Source organism: Salmo salar, chromosome 17, assembly GCF_965601325.2.
Source record: "Salmo salar chromosome 17, fSalSal1, whole genome shotgun sequence".
Taxonomy (NCBI): Eukaryota; Metazoa; Chordata; class Actinopteri; order Salmoniformes; family Salmonidae; genus Salmo; species Salmo salar.
The window spans coordinates 22,211,926-22,233,304 of NC_138307.1; the positions used below are offsets into that span (position 1 = coordinate 22,211,926).

General features: G+C 43.5%; 1 protein-coding gene across 2 annotated transcripts in view; it reads right to left on the reverse strand.

Annotated features, from left to right (window-relative positions):
* Positions 1 to 537: 537 nt before the first annotated feature.
* LOC106575722 (uncharacterized) overlaps positions 538 to 21,379 on the reverse strand; it is a 44,081-nt gene continuing 23,239 nt past the window's right edge. For both annotated transcript variants that reach the window (XM_045699297.2, XM_045699299.2), the window contains 27 exons: positions 18,866 to 18,964; positions 18,568 to 18,621; positions 18,043 to 18,096; positions 17,860 to 17,913; positions 17,694 to 17,747; positions 16,672 to 16,716; positions 16,036 to 16,134; positions 15,723 to 15,830; positions 15,480 to 15,533; positions 15,133 to 15,186; positions 14,696 to 14,749; positions 14,489 to 14,542; positions 14,005 to 14,166; positions 13,756 to 13,809; positions 13,453 to 13,614; positions 13,180 to 13,287; positions 12,906 to 13,013; positions 12,652 to 12,705; positions 12,297 to 12,404; positions 11,882 to 11,935; positions 9,919 to 10,026; positions 9,716 to 9,769; positions 9,511 to 9,618; positions 8,867 to 9,272; positions 8,231 to 8,427; positions 7,635 to 7,877; positions 538 to 1,493 (listed from right to left, as the gene is read on the reverse strand). In XM_045699297.2, the coding sequence (XP_045555253.1) occupies positions 1,347 to 1,493; positions 7,635 to 7,877; positions 8,231 to 8,427; positions 8,867 to 9,272; positions 9,511 to 9,618; positions 9,716 to 9,769; positions 9,919 to 10,026; positions 11,882 to 11,935; positions 12,297 to 12,404; positions 12,652 to 12,705; positions 12,906 to 13,013; positions 13,180 to 13,287; positions 13,453 to 13,614; positions 13,756 to 13,809; positions 14,005 to 14,166; positions 14,489 to 14,542; positions 14,696 to 14,749; positions 15,133 to 15,186; positions 15,480 to 15,533; positions 15,723 to 15,830; positions 16,036 to 16,134; positions 16,672 to 16,716; positions 17,694 to 17,747; positions 17,860 to 17,913; positions 18,043 to 18,096; positions 18,568 to 18,621; positions 18,866 to 18,964 (2,856 nt within the window). In that variant the 3' untranslated portion in view covers positions 538 to 1,346. The remainder of the gene's footprint in view (positions 1,494 to 7,634; positions 7,878 to 8,230; positions 8,428 to 8,866; positions 9,273 to 9,510; positions 9,619 to 9,715; positions 9,770 to 9,918; positions 10,027 to 11,881; positions 11,936 to 12,296; positions 12,405 to 12,651; positions 12,706 to 12,905; positions 13,014 to 13,179; positions 13,288 to 13,452; positions 13,615 to 13,755; positions 13,810 to 14,004; positions 14,167 to 14,488; positions 14,543 to 14,695; positions 14,750 to 15,132; positions 15,187 to 15,479; positions 15,534 to 15,722; positions 15,831 to 16,035; positions 16,135 to 16,671; positions 16,717 to 17,693; positions 17,748 to 17,859; positions 17,914 to 18,042; positions 18,097 to 18,567; positions 18,622 to 18,865; positions 18,965 to 21,379) is intronic.

Genomic DNA, 21,379 nt, shown 5'->3' on the forward strand with positions numbered 1-21,379 from the left:
AATTTCAGTTTATAATTATTTTCTTGGTCCTGTGCAGTTATAAATCAAACATAAACACATGTGAACACCAAATGTTTTTTCACTTTCAACTTATTTTTTTGAAGAAATAGTGAATCTTGTATGTGTGCCAATATATTAGAGCACAACTGTATAGATGATAATCAAGGAAGAGCATCTATATCCCTCTAAACAATATTGGCTGTGTGAAAGTTGACCGACTAGGATTTCTATGTAAACTGTCATTATATCCTTCTTTAATTACACATTAGACAGTATTTTAATAAAGAAATCGAACATAAATAGTCTGTGTGCTCTTGTTAATTTTTCCTTCTGGGATTATGTCTTTCTTTTCTAATTGGTGAAATCTCCCCAATTTGTAATTCCAGGGGTGCAACTTTCACTGGGGACGGGGGGCACACCTTCTGAAATTGCTAAAGAAATATAAATATTATTGCGCCCCTGCGTAATTCAAACGCTGTTATTAAATGGAAGGGATTTGTTCTATTTATCCTGACCTGAACCTTAAACCAGATTGACTGAAAAGGGCATGAGATTCATTTTATTGGGTGTAACACCATCAGTCGAAAGAAGAAAATATCATAATATCAATAATAAACAGGAATAATAAACATGTGAAGAGCAACTGACATTCTTATGTTGAATTTACATTAGAAAAAGGAATAGAATTGTTGTTGTTTTGTCTCTACATCAAGTGACAGTACATCTATTTAGTGGCATTCACTGAGAAACTGGTAAAGAAATGTATGATGGAACGTCATACGACACTGACACATAAGTTCCATAAATTGTTTTCAACAAACTTAAACCTTCAGGCCCTGAAACTCCATTATGACACAATCTTCTTAATACAATTCACCTGCATTCCTCAATAGTAATTACTACCAGTACCATTGCACTAACAACTTTAGTTGTTTCTTGGAAAGAAGCAATAAATATTTTAGTAGCAGGCAGGACATATACTGTACTGTAGTTTCTCCGCCCTGCCTTTATGTACAAAGCTGATTGCTTCAGCAGGTAGTCCAAGAGTCTTGGGAATGTTTAACCCTTTGGAGGAGAATGGACGACAACATTCCAACCGATTCTAATTGATGACATCACAAGGGGTTGTTCATTATTAGTTATTGAACTGAAACTTAATTCTTCAAGGGGCAATCTTTTAAATTACTGATATATAGCCATTGATTCTTGAAGAATGTAACTAAAAAGTGAGTGCTTTTTTGTTGTTTGAAATCCAGATTGCCTCTTTAAACAGAATTGAGGATGGCGTTCTAAAAAATTCACTCCTCGTAGGGTTAAATAAATCCATCCATCCACGTGTGTTGGGTTTAGGAGAAACACACAGGTCCGATGTCCAGGCCAAACTCCTGGTCCTCCTTGCCTATGTCCATGGGGGCCAAGTCTACGATAGGTAGTCTGGCTGGCGTCTGAGTTCTGTACTCAATCACAGTCTTGCCCCAGTCTCCATTCGATTTCTGCAGACACAGGAGAAGAAGACATACCGTAGCTATACTTCTGAATACAACTCCTTGTCCAATACAACGTAAACAAGTAAACAATAGGACAGAACCACATAATCAGATGATTATGAAGGCATACCTGTAGGAAAGCTTGTATACTTATTTTAAATGTATGTAGTTCTGTCCTTGTGATGTACTTGTCTCTTAATGTTCTTTATTATATCATGTTTTATGTGTTGTGTGGACCCCAGGAAGAGTAGCTGCTGCTTTAGCACTAGCTAATAATACAATACTAAATACTAAAAGACAGGGTGGGTAGGCTTTTGTTCCCACTTCCCAGACCAATTTTGGCACACCTGATTCAAACATTCAACAACGCATGTAGGTAGATGGTTGATTGGTTGGTTGGTTGGGCGGGCGGGTAGGTAGGCAGGCAGGCAGGTAGGTATAGATAGGTAGTAGGGCTGTGGCGGTCATAACATTTTTTCAATCACCATGAGGTGAGTTTTTAAAAGCACATACTGTTTTTATATTTTTTTTATGTGATTTTCGATTGCATTTGCCATGATGTCAGAGTGGTTGGAGGGACAATAGAGCCCTGAGTACCAGACCATTAGGACCTGATGGAGGGACAATAGAGCCCTGAGTACCAGGCCATTAGGTCCTGATGGAGGGACAATAGAACCCTGAGTACCAGGCCATTAGGACCTTGTGGAGGGACAATAGAGCCTTGAATACCAGGCCATTAGGACCTGAAGGAGGGACAATAGAGCCCTGTGTACCAGACCATTAGGACCTGATGGAGGGACAGTACAAGACCATTAGGACCTGATGGAAGGACAATAGAGCCCTGAGTACCAGACCATTAGGACCTGAAGGAGGGACAATAGAGCCCTGAGTACCAGACCATTAGGACCTGATGGAGGGACAATAGAGCCCTGAGTACCAGACCATTAGGACCTTATGGAGGGACTATAGAGCCCTGAGTACCAGACCATTAGGACCTTATGGAGGGACAATAGAGCCCTGAGTACCAGGCCATTAGCGAACTGATGATAGTTAGCGAGTTGGGTACTCCTAATGCATGTCCAGAGTGCATAAGAAGATATTACCATGACTCAACTGTCAAGCTGAATTTTACTGCTGTCATGACTGCCGGTGTGGCGGTAATAGGGCCACCGCAAAAGCCATAATAAGTAGGTAGGTACACTATATACAGAAGTATGTGGACACCCCTTCAAATTTGTGGATTTGACTATTTCAGCCAAACCCATTGCTGACAGGTGTATAAAATCAAGAACACAGCCATGCAATCTCCATAAGTAAACATTGGCAGTAGAATGGACTTACTGAAGAGCTTAGTGACTTTCAATGTGACACCACCTTTCCGACAAGTCAGTTCGTCCAATTTCTGCCTTGATAGAGCTGCCCCGGTCAACTTTAAGTGCTGTTATTGTGAAGTGAAAACGTCTAGGAGCAACAACGGCTCAGCCATGAAGTGGTAGGCCAAACAAACTCACACTCGGACCGCCAAGTGCTGAAGCCCGTAGCTCGTAAAAATCTTCTGTCCTCGGTTGCAACACTCAAACTGCCTCTGAAAGCAATATCAGGCCAAAAACTGTTTTTTCGGCAGCATCATGAAATGGGTTTCCATGGCCTAGCAGCCGCACATAAGCCTAAGATCACCATGCGCAATGACAAGCGTCGGCTGGAGTGGTGTAAAGCTCACCGCCATTGGACTCTGGAGCAGTGGAAACACGTTCTCTGGAGTGATGAATCACGCATCGCCATCTTTCAGTCCGACGGACGAATCTGGGTTTGGCGGATGCCAGGAGAGCACTACCTGCCCCAATGCATAATACCAACTGTAAAGTTTGGTGGAGGAAAAATAATGGTCTAGGGTTGTTTTTCATGGTTTGGGCTAGGCCCTTTAGTTCCAGTGAAGGGAAATCTTAACGCTATAGCATACACAGACATTCTAGACAATTCTGTGCTTACAACTTTTTGGCAACAGTTTGGGGAAGGCCCTTTCCTGTTTCAGCATGACAATGACCCCATGCACAAAGCAAGGTCCATACAGAAATGATTTGTCGAGATCGGTGTGGAAGAATCTGACTGGCCTGCACAGAACCCTGACCTCAACCCCATCAAACACCTTTGGGATGAATTGGAATGTCGACTGCGAGCCAGGCCTAATTGCCCAACACCAGCGCCCAACCTCAATAATGCTCTCGTTGCTGAATGGAAGCAAGTCCCCGCAGCAATGTTCCAACATAGTGGAAAGCCTTCCCAAAAGAGTGGAGGCTGTTATAGCAGTAAAGGGGGGACCAACTCCATATTAATGCCCATGATTTTGGAATGATATGTTCGACGAGCAGGTGTCCACATACTTTTCGTAGATGTAGGTAAAGGTATGTATAGGTAGGTAGGTATACTATAGGTAGGTATGTATAGGTAGGTAGGTATACGTAGGTAGGTATACTATAGGTAGGTAGCTATAGGTAGGTAGCTATACTATTGGTAGGTAGCTATAGGTAGGTAGGCATACTGCAGGTAGGTAGGTAGCTATACGTAGGTAGGTATACTGCAGGTAGGTAGGTAGCTATAGGTAGGTAGGTAGGTAGGTAGGTAGGTAGGTAGGTAGGTAGGTATACTGCAGGTAGGTAGGTAGGTAGGTAGGTAGGTAGGTAGGTAGGTAGGTAGGTAGGTAGGTAGGTAGGTAGGTAGGTAGGTAGGTATACTGCAGGTAGGTAGGTAGGTAGGTAGGTAGAAGTAGGTAGGTAGGTAGGTAGGTAGGTAGGTAGGTAGGTAGGTAGGTAGGTAGGTAGGTAGGTAGGTAGGTAGGTAGGTAGGTAGGTAGGTAGGTAGGTAGGTAGGTAGGTAGGTAGAAGTAGGTATACTGTAGTTAGAAGTAGGTATAGGTAGGTAGGTAGGCAGGCAGGTAGGCATGTATACTGTAGGTTGAAGTAGGTATAGGTAGATATACTGTAGGTTGAAGTAGGTATAAGTAGGTAGGTAGGTATACTGTAGGTAGAGGTAGGTAGGTACAGTAGGTATCCTGTAGGTAGAAGTAGGTGTAGGTAGGTAGGTAGGTAGGTAGGTAGGTAGGTAGGTAGGTAGGTAGGTAGGTAGGTAGGTAGGAAGGTCGAAGTAGGTATAGGTAGGTATACTGTAGGTAGAAGTACGTATAGATAGGTAGGTAGGCAGGCAAGTAGGCATGTATACTGTTGGTAGTGGTAGGTATAGGTAGGTAGGTAGGTAGGTAGGTAGGTAGGTAGGCAGGCAGGTGGGCTTGTGTACTGTAGGTAGTGGTAGGTATAGGTAGGTATACTGTAGGTTGAAGTAGGTATAGGTAGATATACTGTAGGTAGAAGTAGGTATAAGTAGGTGGGTAGGTATACTGTAGGTAGTGGGAGGTAGGTACAGTAGGTATCCTGTAGGTAGAAGTAGGTGTAGGTAGGTAGGTAGGTAGGTAAGTAGGTAGGTAGGTAGGTAGGTCGAAGTAGGTATAGGTAGGTATACTGTAGGTAGAAGTACGTATAGATAGGTAGGTAGGCAGGCAGGTAGGCATGTATACTGTTGGTAGTGGTAGTTATAGGTAGGTAGGTAGGCAGGTATACTGTAGGTTGAAGTAGGTATAGGTAGATATACTGTAGGTAGAAATAGGTATAGGTAGGTAGGTAGGTAGGTATACTGTAAGTAGAGGTAGATAGGTACAGTAGGTATCCTGTAGGTAGAAGTAGGTGTAGGTAGATAGGTAGGTAGGTAAGTAGGTACAGTAGGTATCCTGTAGGTAGAAGTAGGTGTAGGTAGGTAGAAGTAGGTGTAGGTAGGTACAGTAGGTATCCTGTAGGTAGAAGTAGGTGTAGGTACATACAGTAGGCATACTGTAGGTAGAAGTACACCACCGGTCAAATGTTTTAGAACACCTACTCATTCAAGGGTTTTTCATTATTTTTACTATTTTCTACATTGTAGAATAACAATGAAGACGTCAAAACTATGAAATAACACATATAGGAACATGTAGTAACTAAAAAAGTGTTAAACAAATCAAAAAATATTTTATATTTGAGATTCTTCAAATAGCCAATCTTTGCCTTTATGACAGCTTTGCACACTCTTGGCATTCTCTCAACCAGCTTCACCTGGAATGCTTTTCCAACAGTCTTCAATGAGTTCCCATATATGCTGAGCACTTGTTGGCTGCTTTTCCTTCACTCTGTGTTCCGACTCATCCCAAACCATCTCAATTTGATTGAGGTCGGGTGATTGTGGAGGCCAGGTCATCTGATGCATCACTCCATCACTCTCCTTCTTGGTAAAATAGCCCTTACACAGCCTGGAGGTGTGTTGGGTCATTGTCCTGTTGAAAAATAAATGATAGTCCCACTAAGTGCAAACCAGATGGGATGGCGTATCGCTGCAGAATGCTGTGGTCGCCATGCTGGTTAGGTGTGCCTTGAATTCTAAATAAATCACAGACAGTGTCACCAGAAAAGCACCCCCACACCATAACACCTCCTCCTCCATGCTTTACGGTGGGAAATACACATGCGGAGATCCGTTCCCCCACACCACATCTCACAAAGACACAGCGGTTGGAACCAAAAATCTCCAATTTGCACTCCAAACCAAAAGAAAAGTTTCCACCGGTCTAATGTCCATTGCTCGTGTTTCTTGGACCAAGCAAGTCTCTTCTTATTATTGGTGTCCTTTAGTAGTGGTTTCTTTGCAGCAATTTGACCATGAAGGCCTGATTCACACAGTCTCTTCTGAACAGTTGATGTTGAGATGGGTCTGTTACTTGAACCCTGTGAAGCATTTATTTGGGCTGCAATTTCTGTGGTTGGTAACTCTAATGAACTTATCCTCTGCAGCAGAGGTAACTCTGGGTCTTCCATTCCTGTGGCGATCCTCATGAGAGCCAGTTTCATCATAGCGCTTGTTAGATTTAGTCACGTCCCGACCAGTATTAGGGATTATTTGTAATTGTAGTTTGGTCAGGACGTGGCAGAGGGTATTTTGTTTATGTGGTTCGGGGTGGTGGTTTATTTAGTAGGGTGTTTGGTTAGTTAGTTCCGGGTTATGTTCTGTGTTAGTATTTCTATGTTCTTTCTGGTTAGTTGTATATCTATCTCTAGTTAATTGGGGTTGGACTCTCAATTGGAGGCAGGTGTTTTCTAGTTGCCTCTGATTGAGAGTCCTATATATGGGTATGTGTTTGGTTTAGTGTTTGTGGGAGATTGTTTCTTGTTTTGCTTTGTGTGAATGACAAGACTGTCTAGTTCGTTTGTGTTTTTGTATACGTGTTTATTTTGGTTTTTCCCTTCTTCGTCTGTAATAAAGAAGATGAGTATACACTTCCCTGCTGCATTTTGGTCCTCTCCTTACGACAATCGTGACAGTTTTTGTGTCTGCACTTAAAAAAAACATTCAAAGTTCTTGTTATTTTTCGTATTGTCTGACATTCACGTCTTAAAGTAATGATGGGCTGTCATTTCTCTTTGCTTATTTGAGCTGTTCTTGCCATAATATGGACTTGGTCTTTTACCAAATAGGGCTATCTTCTGTCTACCCCCCTAACTCTGGGTCTTCCTTTCCTGTGGCGGTCCTCATTGGCTCAAACGCATTAAGAAGGAAAGAAATTCCACAAATGAACTTTTAACATGGCACACCTGTTAATTGAAATGCATTCCAGGTGACTACCTCATGAAGCTGGTTAAGAGAATGCCAAGAGTGTGCAACGCTGTCATCAAGGCAAAGGGTGGCTATTTAACACTTTTTGGGTTACATGATTCCATATGTGTTATTTCATAGTTTTGATGTCTTCACTATTATTCTACAATCTAGATAATAGTAAAAAATAAAGAAAAATCCTTGAAGGAGTAGGTGTTCTAAAACTTTTGACCGGTAGTGTAGGTGTAGTTAGGTAGGCAGGTATATTGTAGGTAGAAGTAGGTGTAGTTAGGTAGGTAAGCATGTAGCTAGGTATACTGTAGGTAGAAGTAGGTAGGTAGGCAGGTATAGGTAGGTTGGCATAGGTTGGTAGGTAGGTATACTGTACTGTAGGTATAGGTAGGTAGGCATAGGTAGGTAGGTATACTGTACTGTAGGTAGAAGTAGGTACTGTAGGTAGGTAGTTAGGTGACTTACGGAGCAGCCATCCTCCAGGACAGTGTATCTGAGGTGGGAGTTGCCCTGAACCTTGACCTCCTGTCCGTTGGAGCCCTTGAGGATCAGAGCCTTCTTCAGGTTGCCTGTGGCTCCATCATTCACGGCCACGCTGTTCTTGCAGTGGTAGGTGACATTCTGGACACCCTCCTTAGAAAGCAGGCGGATCAGCCTCATCTGAATGGTTATGGCGTTGGGCAGCTCCTCCTTGTTGCCGTAGCTAAACTGGAATCAGAAGTTTATTGAAAAAAAGTATTTCACAGGGACACTATTGTACATTAATCAGCATTTCAGTTTTTACATCAATGTTAGAAAAATACACCTGGAGGTGTAACAGTTTTTCACAAACATCTCCAGCTATTTTTCTGACAGAAAGAAGTCTTCAATTGCTATATAATCAAGGCAGCAGAGGATCTATGTTTTTAAAGCAGTATTGTGCTTGGTAAATTTATTCTACAGTATGGTAGCTGGTTTATTCATAGAAGCAGTTGGCCACTTTAGAGGTATCCACAATGTAAAGCTATCATCTATATACTTGTGTTCATTGAATAGACATCGGGTATATTTTATATACTCACTTTAGTTCCTCCATTCATATTTGCTCCAAACCAGACAGGTTTGCTGGCAGTGGGAGTGGATTTGGTCCACCATGTTTTGCGAGGGATGCTGGCTGAGATGGGGTGGGCTGAGATGCAGGTCTCACCAGTCTCCATGTTGCAGAACACCTTGATAACATCCTTGGTACTTCCCTGGTTGGGGTCCAGCCAATAGTCTCCTGGACATGGAAAGACCAAGTATCAGATCATACAGTAGATGCATATCAGCTACCTCATCATCTATTAGACACACGGACTCCACTTGTCAATAAAGTTAATATCACCTAACGAGTACATCCATCCATTAATTCATCTATAACACCCTAACTACGTCGCAGCAAATCAAAAGCTTGAGTAAAGAATAGGCAAGACAAAAAGCAGTTAAAAACAAGAGAAGAAGACACAGTTTGTGGTGAGAAGTGGACCTACTGGTCTTTTGAGCAGTTAAAAACAAGAGAAGAAGACACAGTTTGTGGTGAGAAGTGGACCTACTGGTCTTTTGAGCAGTTAAAAACAAGAGAAGAAGACACAGTTTGTGGTGAAAAGTGGACCTACTGGTCTTTTGAGCAGTTAAAAACAAGAGAAGAAGACACAGTTTGTGGTGAAAAGTGGACCTACCGGTCTTTTTAAGGGGGTGGCACTGCTTGATGTCCTGGCAGGTTTTGGCGGGGTTGGCCTGGCTGCCATCGGGGCACTTCATGTTCTGCAGGTTTCCACTGAGGCTCTTCAGTGTGGTCTGGATGCCCTGGTCTGCCCCGAGGACGGTCGAGGCATTATTTGGACGCGCCTCATCCTCGTTGAACTCTGGAGGGGGATGGGGGCCGGAGTCTTCCCAGTTGGACTCTGGAGGGGGTTGAGGGGGGGCTGATTCATCCCCGTTAAACTCTGGGGGTGGAGGTGGTCCATCCTGGTCCTCGCCGTAGTCGTAGTCGAAGGAGCTGCTGAAGCCGAACATATCAGCCCCAGCAGTGGGAGGGCCAGGGGTCCCTGGGGGACCAGGGGGACCAGCATCCCCAGGAGGCCCCTGGGAAAGAGGAGAGAAGTCAAGAAACAGGTATGTTAATGTCCTTTGATATGCCATGTCTGCTTGTTGGCTTTTTTTGCATTAGAAACACTGAATGTGTCACAGGTATGATTTATTTGCATGCTTAATCTAACAAGCAATTATTTTGGAGAAGCAATTTATCAACATCCATAGCCTGGTTTGTTCTGACATCCAACCAGCATAATGACAACAGAACCACTAGTCTCTAACATCTCACCTGAGGTCCGATGTCTCCACTGGTTCCTCTTGATCCAGGGGAGCCCATGGGCCCGGTCAGCCCGATTTGTCCATCACCTCCTGCGGGGCCAACCACACCAGGGGGCCCCTGATGAGAAACACAATGGGATTTATAAAGGGAAACAAACAGCACACACAAATTGACCATTATACTGAGGCATTGACAGCTTATTCAGTGTACTTACTCTCTGTCCAGTAGGTCCTACAATTCCTCGAGCTCCAACATCCCCAGATTGTCCCTACAAACAGAAGGCCATTGGTTAGCCTGTTATTGGCTGACATAATTAATAATAAAAGCATTTCATTGATTTTGCCAAGTTAATACGATTTTCCATAAATTAAATGACAGATTATGCCTTTTAATAGTGCTTGGTCAGTTTTTACTCACAGTTGTCCCAGGTAAGCCTTGCAATCCAGTGAAGCCTCTGTGGCCTTTCTGCCCTCTCTCTCCTTGGTCTCCTTTGGCTCCCCTGTCTCCCTGTGGCCCTTGAGGCCCCTAGGATAAAAAAAAGACATGAACATTTGCTGTAAATGACTGTGAGCAGATTTATCCAGATCAACACTCACTGAGACTAATACAACATGGGTTTACTGGTCTGTCAATAGATACAGCTTCCTGAGTCAGTAGCATAGGTTCATGTTAGTGCTGGACACCAATATTGAGAATTCAATATGATTCCGATATCGTTTGATATCGATATGAGCAGGGCATATCGTGATAGCGGTTCTGTAGGCACAGAACCCTCTCACAGGCTCTTCAGTATACTTCACTGCCTGTTGATGGGCGATCAAGTCGTCAAAGACTACAACCCCCCAAGCCATAGACTATGGCTACTACTATGGCTACTACTTCTCTGCTGCCGCACGGCAAGAGACACCGGTGCATCAAGTCTGAAACCAACAGGCTCTTGAACAGCTTCTATCCCCATGGAATACGACTGATCAACAGCTAACAAAATAGCTACACAGACAATCTGAGTTAACTCTGTATCTTTATTGACCTTTTATTTAAATCTTTGCACTGTCTCTGCACACTCACAGGGACCTACACACTCACACTCACTGTCACTCCAACACACACACACACACACACACACACACACACACACACACACACACACACACACACACACACACACACACACACACACACACACACACACACACACACACACACACACACACACACACACACACACACACAAACACACACACAAACACTCACTCCATCATCTGCACACTCACACATAATATGCACATACATTTATACTGACTCTACATACCTACTCACATGCAAGCTGCCACTACTCTGTTCAACTTATATCCTGTTGCCTGGTCATCTTACCCCTATACATATCTACCTCCATCACTCCAGTATCCCTGCACATGTAAATATGGTATTGGAACTGACTTTTTAAATATTTCCTGTATACAGTATAGTGTGCTTACTTACTTTATTGTGTATATCATATTTCTTATTCTTATTTCTTGTTTTTTTTCTTCCTAGTAATACATTGTTATCAATTATTGCGCTGTTGGGTTTTGAGTTTGCAAGACAGGCTTTTCACTGCATGCGACATTAAAACTTGGAACGGGCTTCCCATTGTATTCGAACTGGTTTGGTAGGTTAGGACCACAGGCATTCACACCTGACCCAATGGGCAATCAGCAAGCAGCTGTCTGAACTTTACAAAGCCATGGAAGTGCAATGTTACTCAACTGTTTCGATGCTATTCATTCAAACCGATATGATACCAATATTGGTTCGGGAAAAAAGTAAACAGATTTAGCATATCACTAGTTTATACAGTATGTACTAATCAACAGACTAATCTACTACCACTAGTAGTGTGTACACTACTTCATCAAAAGCCATACTACTACCACCAGTAGTGTACTCTACTTCATCAACAGGCATACTACTACCACCAGTAGTGTACTCTACGTCATCAACAGGCATACTACTACCACCAGTAGTGTACTCTACTTCATCAAAGCCATACTACTACCACCAGTAGTGTACTCTACTTCATCAACAGGCATACTACTACCACTAGTAGTGTACTCTACTTCACCAACAGGCATACTACTACCACTAGTAGTGTACTTTACTTCATCAAAAGCCATACTACTACCACTAGTAGTGTACTCTACTTCACCAACAGGCATACTACTACCACTAGTAGTGTACTCTACTTCATCAAAAGCCATACTACTACCACTAGTAGTGTACTCTACTTCATCAACAGGCATACTACTACCACTAGTAGTGTACTTACTTCATCAACAGGCATACTACTACCACTAGTAGTGTACTTACTTCATAGGAAATGTAAGCGAGGTGTTCTTACCAGCTTCCCCCGGATCCCTGATTGTCCCTGGGGTCCTGGAGGCCCTTTAGCACCCTAGTGTTGAAAAACAAAAAAACAATGTCAAGAGAAATCAAATCAAACAACCTGAAATCAGTTTACTACTACCAACCTTGTCACATCTACTCAGAGCATGACAGCTCTTAACCCTGAAACATTACATTTTTACATTTAGTCATTTAGCAGACTCATCCAGAGAAGACAGTAGTGAGTTACAGTAGTGAGTTACAGTAGTGAGTGCATACATTTCCGTACTGGGTTTTGACCTCAAACACTGTAGACTCCTATGACCTCTAACGCCATAAGGGTCTACAGTCATGTCTCAAGGCTAGAAGGCTCTGAACGTTGGTGTGGCAAAACTATGCGATGGCATTGTGGCAATGTCCAGATTACTCACATGGTCTCCTCTCTTCCCAGGGACACCAGAGGTCCCGACTGGACCAACAGAGCCATGAAGCCCCGGAGTTCCAGCAAGACCCTCAGCACCAGGATTCCCTCTATCTCCCTACAGACAGACAGACAGACAGACAGACAGACAGACAGACAGACAGACAGACAGACAGACAGACAGACAGACAGACAGACAGACAGACAGACAGACAGACAGACAGACAGACAGACAGACAGACAGACAGACAGACAGACAGACAGACAGACAGACAGACAGACAGACAGACAGACACATTTTCTGGTGAAATGGTTTGATCACACATTTCCATAAAGTTTCTTGTCCATCTGTAGCTGTGTCTTACCCTGGCTCCTATAAGTCCATCCTTGCCAGGTACCCCATCAGACCCAGCATTACCCTGTAAAGACAGATCGCTGCATTAAGTTTACCTGTGCTGTATAGTACAGTATCCTTCAGTTACAGTAAAGACCTGCTTTTCAGGGGAACTATTATAATTCCCACATTCCCACTGTTTTAATCCACAGTTGGTTTAATGGAAATGTGTTCACTGAACCCACAGACAGAACAGTCATGGGTCAATTAAGTGAAAACACATACCGTAAGACCAAGGTCCCCTCTTGGTCCGGTTGCCCCTGGTAACCCGACTGCACCGACAGCGCCCTTGCCTCCCCGAGTTCCGGGGGCACCTGATTTTCCGGGTGCACCCTGGGAAAATAAGTGTGACATCACTGGTCAGGACACAAATGGAAAGTGTATGAGTGTACTGTATATCTGACTGAGTCTTGGATTGGGACTCTGTTCAGTGTATAATGATACTACTCTCAAGGCTATAGAAATGAATGGTGAATGTGAACTTGAGTTTCATACGTACAGCAGTACCGGGGGGCCCAACCATCCCGCTCTCTCCTCTGACTCCAGGTATGCCCACAACACCTCGCTGTCCTGAGATGCCTGCTGGTCCCGCCGGCCCATCAGGGCCCTGTCAGAAACAAAGACCATCCCATTGGCCAATGGTAACTTCAGATATTTCCTAGTCTAGCAAAATAAGTATAGAGTAATGGAGGATGGCAGAGAAGTCTCGCTCTGTAAACCACTTTGAACGATACAGCTAAAACTTTTACTTCTGTAACTCTCTCATATTTACCCCTGGTCCATCCTCTCCAGGCTCTCCCTTGTCTCCTGGGGCACCTGCTGGGCCCGGGGCCCCTCTCTCTCCTACACGCCCAGGGCCTCCATTCTCGCCTCTAAGTCCAGGAGTACCTGCCTTCCCTGGGGTACCAATGTCTCCAGGCGCCCCTACCTCACCCTGGAAGAGAGGAAAGACAGCGTGAGTACTGGAATAACATATTTCACTATAATGCTCTATGTTCTATGGTTTATGAAATCATTTATTCGTGATCTCATAGGTATAAAGTGATTTGATTGGTCGATAGTAGGATTAACTCACAACGGAGCCTGCTGGACCAACTCCCCCAGGGAATCCTGGGAAACCAGATCCACCCTGAAAATGACAATTGAAATTCTTATCAGAAAATATCAACATACTGTACTACGTATTCAGTGAATTCCCTGGAAAAGCATTCCTACTCTGTGCTGAGTAGCCATGATCAGGTCTATTTATACAGTAAATACCATGGTGAAGTGTTTGTATGGATTCTCCAGCAGTTATACGTCACCCTCAGTACGACTCACTCACCGCGGCCCCTTGTGTTCCTCTGGCCCCCTTTAGTCCAGTCACACCAGCAGGACCCTGGGAACCAAGTTTACCAGCTGTTCCTTGGAGTCCCTGTGCTCCAGCCTCACCCTTCTGACCCCTCTCTCCTGGTTCACCTTTGACCCCGGGTTGCCCATCGGGACCCTGCGAAGAGTCGGACACAATGACCATGATTACTGGGCAGATTCATCGCCATGCGAAACGACTTCCAAGTCTCACCATGGATATAGTTACTATGTGGTTATATAGAAATGGTTATTGACTTTGACCATTACTGAAATGTTTATTCCACATTATACAGGAGGATGTTTGCAGCGTAATCTGTTCAGACAACACCTGTAACAACACCAAGCCAAGGTTGACAAATTAACAGAGCGTCAAGGGACACAATACAACAGGGCAGGGGCCTGTCATAGCTGACACTATTGGGTGTGACAGACCCCCACATTGTTTGAAAGCCACTCACAGGAGACCCAGGGAATCCTACTGCACCGGTTGGACCAGGCTCCCCAGAAGCTCCCTATAACAGATGTTGGGTCAGAGGTCAGTACAGAGGTATATGAGAACTATTAACAGTATGTTGCAATTGTCTTTTTTTACTATGGGACAATTGTACACAAGACAACTTACAGTATTGTGTGAATAATTTTACAAAATGAATCGCAGTACTTACGGCCACTGCTCTCGCTCCCCGACGTCCAGGGGGGCCTTTAGGGCCGGCCTCTCCCTAAACCAAACAAATATAATATATTGTCTGGGTATCTGTGGTAGATACTGAGGCCTTAATATGGATAGGTGTTTTCTGCAACAGTGTATGTTCATCTAGTCTGTCTGTCTAAGTGCTGTTGGTGACTGTATGCTGGATGCTCCTTTAGGGTTTAGGCAGGGTTACTGTTTAAGCACTTTGTGACAACTGATGATGTAACGAGGCCTTCATGAATACATTTGAGTGAGTGAGTGAGTGAGTGAGTGAGTGAGTGAGTGAGTGAGTGAGTGAGTGAGTGAGTGAGTGAGTGAGTGAGTGAGTGAGTGAGTGAGTGAGTGAGTGAGTGAGTGAGTGAGTGAGTGAGTGAGTGAGTGAGTGAGTGAGTGAGTGAGTGATTGCTTTACCTTATCACCATTGAGCCCAATGCCTCCTGTTGGTCCAACTGGACCAGGAAGTCCCTTCAAATGAAAAACAAACAGGATTTCAAATATACTATAACTTGCTGTGAACAACTTACTATGGTTGTGAAACCAATGAAACTAGAATGTGCATCAAAAGGTCACTACACTCCACCCAGGGCTAAAAGTGGTTATGATGACGTCACTACATTTTGACATATTCAACTTGAACCTAACAGAATTTTGTTGTGGGTGACATTTTAAGATGTTATTTTTGCTTAAATCCTTGATGTAATCCATTTAGGTGACTCAGAAAGGTATGTGTAGACATGCATGTGTAAGGTAAATCTCACCCTGGGCCCGTCGTTTCCAGCAGTACCCTCGGTTCCTTTCTCACCAACTGAACCCTAAGGAGAGAAGAGGGATCAGCAGAACAGGACTGCAGAATAAACCCTCACCCACCCAGTTATAGCATGGAATACACCACTCTGAAGGGTTACAACTTGTAGTTCCTTCTAGTGTCTTGGACTCTGGAGGTACTTTGTGGACTTAACCAAGTTTTGGTTGATATTTTCCCCTCCAACACAGATACTTACCACATCTCCTTTAGGACCAGGAGAACCAGGGACACCCCTCTCCCCTGGCATCCCCTGCAGGCCTGCAGCCCCTATGTCCCCAACGGTTCCTTTAGTTCCAGACCCACCCTGGGGGAAGAACACACACAGAGACAACTCTCATATCATGTTTGTGGGAAATAACATGGATATATGAGGTTATCATTACATTGTTCATCTGCATTAGGCCTCCATCATGGGAGAGATATCATTTGACAACCTGGTTAAATGAATGAATGAATAAAGACACAAATAAATAAATACATATTTTAAAGGGATGTGCTATAGTACTTACCTTTGGTCCCTCTGGTCCTGGCCCCCCTGAAATACCTTTGGGCCCCGGTAGTCCGTTAGTTCCCACATCACCTCTCTCTCCTGGGATGCCACGCTCACCCTACGATACAATCATACAATCACCCACTGGTCAGCTACAAACAACATCTTTACAGCACTGTATGTTATAAACAGGGCCTTGTGTTTTAGTTATCATGTCACATGACCTGGATTTTAAGCTTTTCCAGAAATTAGAATTAGACCAAAAATGAAAGCAATTGTCTGAAGATGGTGCTGGACCATCTGACATTTAAAAAATGGGACAGTTTGATGAAAAAGCTTTACATAACGATTAAAATCCAGGTCATGTGACATGATTAACAAAAACACAGTGCCAAAGTTATAAACCTTATTTTACTAGTGAAGATAAGGACTGAACTCAAACAAAACCGCATTGGGAAAAAAGCTGCATTTTGCCACATGATAGGTTTCCGTTATGTATTAGGTAATTGTACTTCTGTATTGAAAAAATATGATTATGATTTCAGTTGGAAGATGCATTTTCTCTGCAGAGGGGCAGGGTTACTTTTCACCTATTGCGGGTTGTATTCAAATGGGCATCAAATGGATAGATAAATCAGCTGTTAAGATGGCTTACCCTTGGCCCTGTGAGACCAGCAGCCCCTCCCTCTCCAGCGATACCCTGGGAATGACAATACCAAAAACATTTAATCAATACAACAGACAGGCTGTTTCAATCCCCTATTCCACCTTCCTTACTGTCCAATCCCCTTCCCTGACACACTTCCTGTATTTATACTTATGATACATTTTTATTATATTCTACTGAGTTAATTTCCTTATTATTTTTGTATTCTTATCTTTTACAATTTCTTATTGTTGTCACATTGTCGAGAGGGAACCTGCAAGTAAGCATTTCGACTGTGTATACCATGTGTATCGTGGGCATACGACAAATCAACTACAACTTGTTTACACAGGCAGCCTAATTTTGATATTTTTCCACTAATTGGTCTTTTGACCAACCCGAACAGCAATTTTGCCAAGAAGCAGGTTGACGTTTATGGGCCAGATCGAAAGTCAAAATTGGTGATATATCATAAAAATGTATGAAAACAAAAATGGTCTTAATTTAAGGTTAGGGTTAGGCAAAAGGTTAGCATTGTGGTTAAAGTTAGTTTAAAATAAGATTTTCTGACTTTGTGGCTGTGCCAGCAAGTAACTACCCTGCAGAGCTGCCTCCAGAACAGGAGTCATCCCAATAAATGCCAACCTGCTATCAATGATAGGGTAAAATATCAGAATTGTGCTTCCTGTGTAAATGCAGCATTAAATAACCCTGAAACGTTGATGAACCTGATAGTCGTGTTGTATATCTATACCTCAACTCAAAAACATTTCTAGATTCTTACTGTAGATAATGAATGGACTGTGTTTCGTTATGTTGGCAGACTCATGGCTGGTTAATATGTGCCTTTGTTTGGTCCATTGCAGGCAAAGGCATACATACCCAGTCATGAGTCTATCAACATAACAACATTTAGTTCATTATCTAAAGAAATAACCTATTGTTGAAATGTAACATAAATAAGCTGTAAATATACCAACTGTAAATAGAGGTTATTGTATGTCACAGTCGGGCATGATGTCATACCATACCTCAGCACCTGGTTTCCCAGACTCTCCAGGTGGACCAGCAGATCCAGGTAGACCCTAAAATACATCACACCATTAGAGTTCTCATTTCCCCTTTACTGATTAGTACTATCACTAGTCTCTATTCTAGTAAATACAAGGTCAATAAATCCCATGTGAAACAGCATACCTGAAAGCCATTCATACCAGGAGGTCCTTGCTCGCCTCTCTTCCCTGCAACTCCCTAAAAGAAGTCAAGTATGGACAGGAAAACCAGCAACGGTTTAAGCTTACCATAACCCCATACAGTATTTAATGTTTAAACTGTGTTGGTATGTATCGTTTAATTGGAACATATTAATCAGATACTTACTGCTGGACCAGCAGTGCCACCAGCGCCCATCTCTCCAGCTTTCCCATTAACCCCCTGTATGAGAAACAGTCCTCAGTGGTCAGTGTGTACAATGAGGTACTACAGCAGAATTCTACCAGCTTACAATGGGAGAAAGCAGAGAATGGAAACTGAAAATGTTTTATTTAAGCAATAAGGCCCGAGAGGGTGTGGTACATGGCCAATATACCACGGCTAAGAGCTGTTCTTAGGCACGGCGCAAGGCGGAGTGCTGGATACAGCCCTTAGCCATGGTATATTGGCCATATACCACAAACCCCCGAGGTGCCTTATTGCTATTATAAACTGGTTACCAACGTAATTAGAGCAGTAAAAATAAATATTTTGTCATACCCGTGGTATACAGTCTGATATACCACAGCTGTCAGCCAATCAGCATTCAGGGCTCAAACCACCCAGTTTATATTTGGAAATGAACCAGTTTGAGGTGCAGTTCGACCACCTACAACATCATATTTGAACCCCTGATGAGTGTAGTGTACTTACCCTCTGTCCTGCAACACCTGGGGTCCCCACTTCTCCTGTCTTACCAGGGTCTCCCTGTGAGGACAAATGAACAATGATCCACAATCACAATAACATGTCAATGTTTCCCTCTTCTTATATCATATAAGTAGCATTCCAGTGTCTCTCCTGACATTGTATGGTCCATGGTAGACACATTCAAACAACTACAGTATTTCATTCATCATTCTAAATGTGATGGGTTTAATGGAGCTGGTTCTACTGTACATTGTGGAAAGGAACACACACACATGATCGCCATAAAGTGCTGGTTACTCACAGTAAAGCCTTTTGGTCCAACGACACCCATGGTTCCAGCTGGACCTCTGGTACCATCTGACCCTGCTGGACCTGGTCCCCCATCCTCTCCTCCTCCTCCCTGAGAGAGAGAGGGATGGGGGAGAGAGAGAGACAGAAACAGAGGTAGGTTCACATTTGGCCTGTCTATAGATAAAAACATGTATTATACACTCCCCTGCGTATTTAATGTTTCTGAACCCTTCTACATTAATGTGGATGCTACCATGATTACGGATAATCATGAATGAATCATGAATAATGATGAGTGCGAAATCTACAGACACACAAATATCATACCCTCCCAAAATGCTGACCTATTGTAATGATGAGAGGTTAGGATGTTTGGGGGCCTGATCTTTGTGCATCTGAAACTTTCTCACTCATCATTCATTCAGGATTATCCATAATCATGGTAGCATCCACATTAATGCAGAAGTGTTCAGAAACATTCGATTCTTATTTACAGTAAAAGAGACTCCAAAATGACACAATACATTATTTACCATTCATTTCTATTGGGCATAACATAATCTGAAACACAACCAAAACAAACTGCAAATGCATCCAACAAGACTGTAGAGTCATTGCGTGCTAGGAATATGTGACCAAATACTAAACTTTTGACCTAATTTAATGTACTATAAGTGAATATGTCCAAATACTTATGACCCCTTCAAATGGGATACTAGATACATAAAGTGCATTCATTTCAAAACGGTAAAACAGATACCGGTATGTATGAAATCACCTCATATAAAACATTTCAACTCAAATTGACTCCCGAGTGGTGCAGCGGTCTAAGGCACTGCATCTCAGTGCTAGAGGCGTCACTACAGACCCTGGTTTGATCCTGGGCTGTATCACTACTGGCCATGATCGGGAGTCCCATAGGGCAGTGCATAATTGTCCGGGTTAGGCGAGGGTTTGGCCGGTGTAGGCCGTCATTGTAAATAAGAATTTGTTCTTAACTGACTTGCCTAGTTAAATAAAGATGAACAAATCCAAAATGCTGGAGTATAGAGCCAAATTAAATGTCTTAACATCACTGTCCAAATAAATAGGCAGGGGAGTATATATAAACTCAGAAAAAAAAGAAACGTCCCTTTTTCAGGACCTTGTCTTTCAAAGATTATTCGTAAAAATCCAAATAACGTCACAGATCTTCATTGTAAAGGGTTTAAACATTGTTTCCCATGCTTGTTCAATGAACCATAAACAATGAATGAACATGCACCTGTTACAGACGGTAGGCAATTAAGGTCACAGTTATGAAAACTTAGGACAATAAAGAAGCCTTTCTACTGTCTCTGAAAAACACCAAAAGAAAATGCCTAGGGTCCCTGCTCATCTGCGTGAACGTGCCTTAGGCATGCTGCAAGGAGACATGAGGACTGCAGATGTGGCCAGGGAAATAAATTGCAATGTCCGTACTGTGAGACGCCTAAGACAGCGCTACAGGGAGACAGGACGGACAGCTGATTGTCCTCGCAGTGGCAGACCACGTGTAACAACACATGCATAGGATCGATACATCCGAACATCACACCTGAGGGACAGGTACAGGATGGCAACAACAACTGCCCGAGTTACACCAGAAACGCACAATCCCTCCATCAGTGCTCAGACTGTCCGCAATAGTCTGAGAGAGGCTGGACTGAGGGCTTGTAGGCCTGCTATAAGGCAGGTCCTCACCAGACATCACCGGCAACAACGTCTCCTATGGGCACAAACCCACCGTCGCTGGACCAGACAGGACTGGCAAAAAGTGCTCTTCACTGATGAGTCGCAGTTTTGTCTCACCAGGGGTGATGGTCGGATTTGCGTATATCGTCGAAGGAATGAGCGTTACACCGAGGCCTGTACTCTGGAGCGGATCAATTTGGAGGTGGAGGTTCCGTCATGGTCTGGGGCGATGTGTCACAGCATCATCGGACTGAGCTTGTTGTCATTGCAGGCAATCTCAATGCTGCGCGTTACAGGGAAGACATCCTCCTCCCTCATGTGGTACCCTTCCTGCAGGCTCATCCTGACATGACCCTCCAGCATGACAATGCCACCAGCCTTACTGCTCATTCTGTGCGTGATTTTGTGCAAGACAGGAATGTCAGTGTTCTGCCATGGCCAGCGCACAGCCCGGATCTCAATCCCATTAAGCACGTCTGGGAACTGTTGAATCCGAAGGGTGAGTGCTAGGGCCATCCCCCCCAGAAATGTCCCTGAACTTACAGGTGCCTTGGTGGAAGAGTGGGGTAACATCTCACAGCAAGAACTGGCAAATCTGGTGCAGTCCATGAGGAGGAGATGCACTGCAGTACTTAATGCAGCTGGTGGCCACACCAGATACTGACTGTTACTTTTGATTTTGACCCCCCCCCCCCCCCCCCCCTTTGTTCAGGGACACATTATTCAATTTCTGTTAGTCACATGTCTGTGGAACTTGTTCAGTTTATGTCTCAGTTGTTGAGTATTGTTATGTTCATACAAATATTTACAC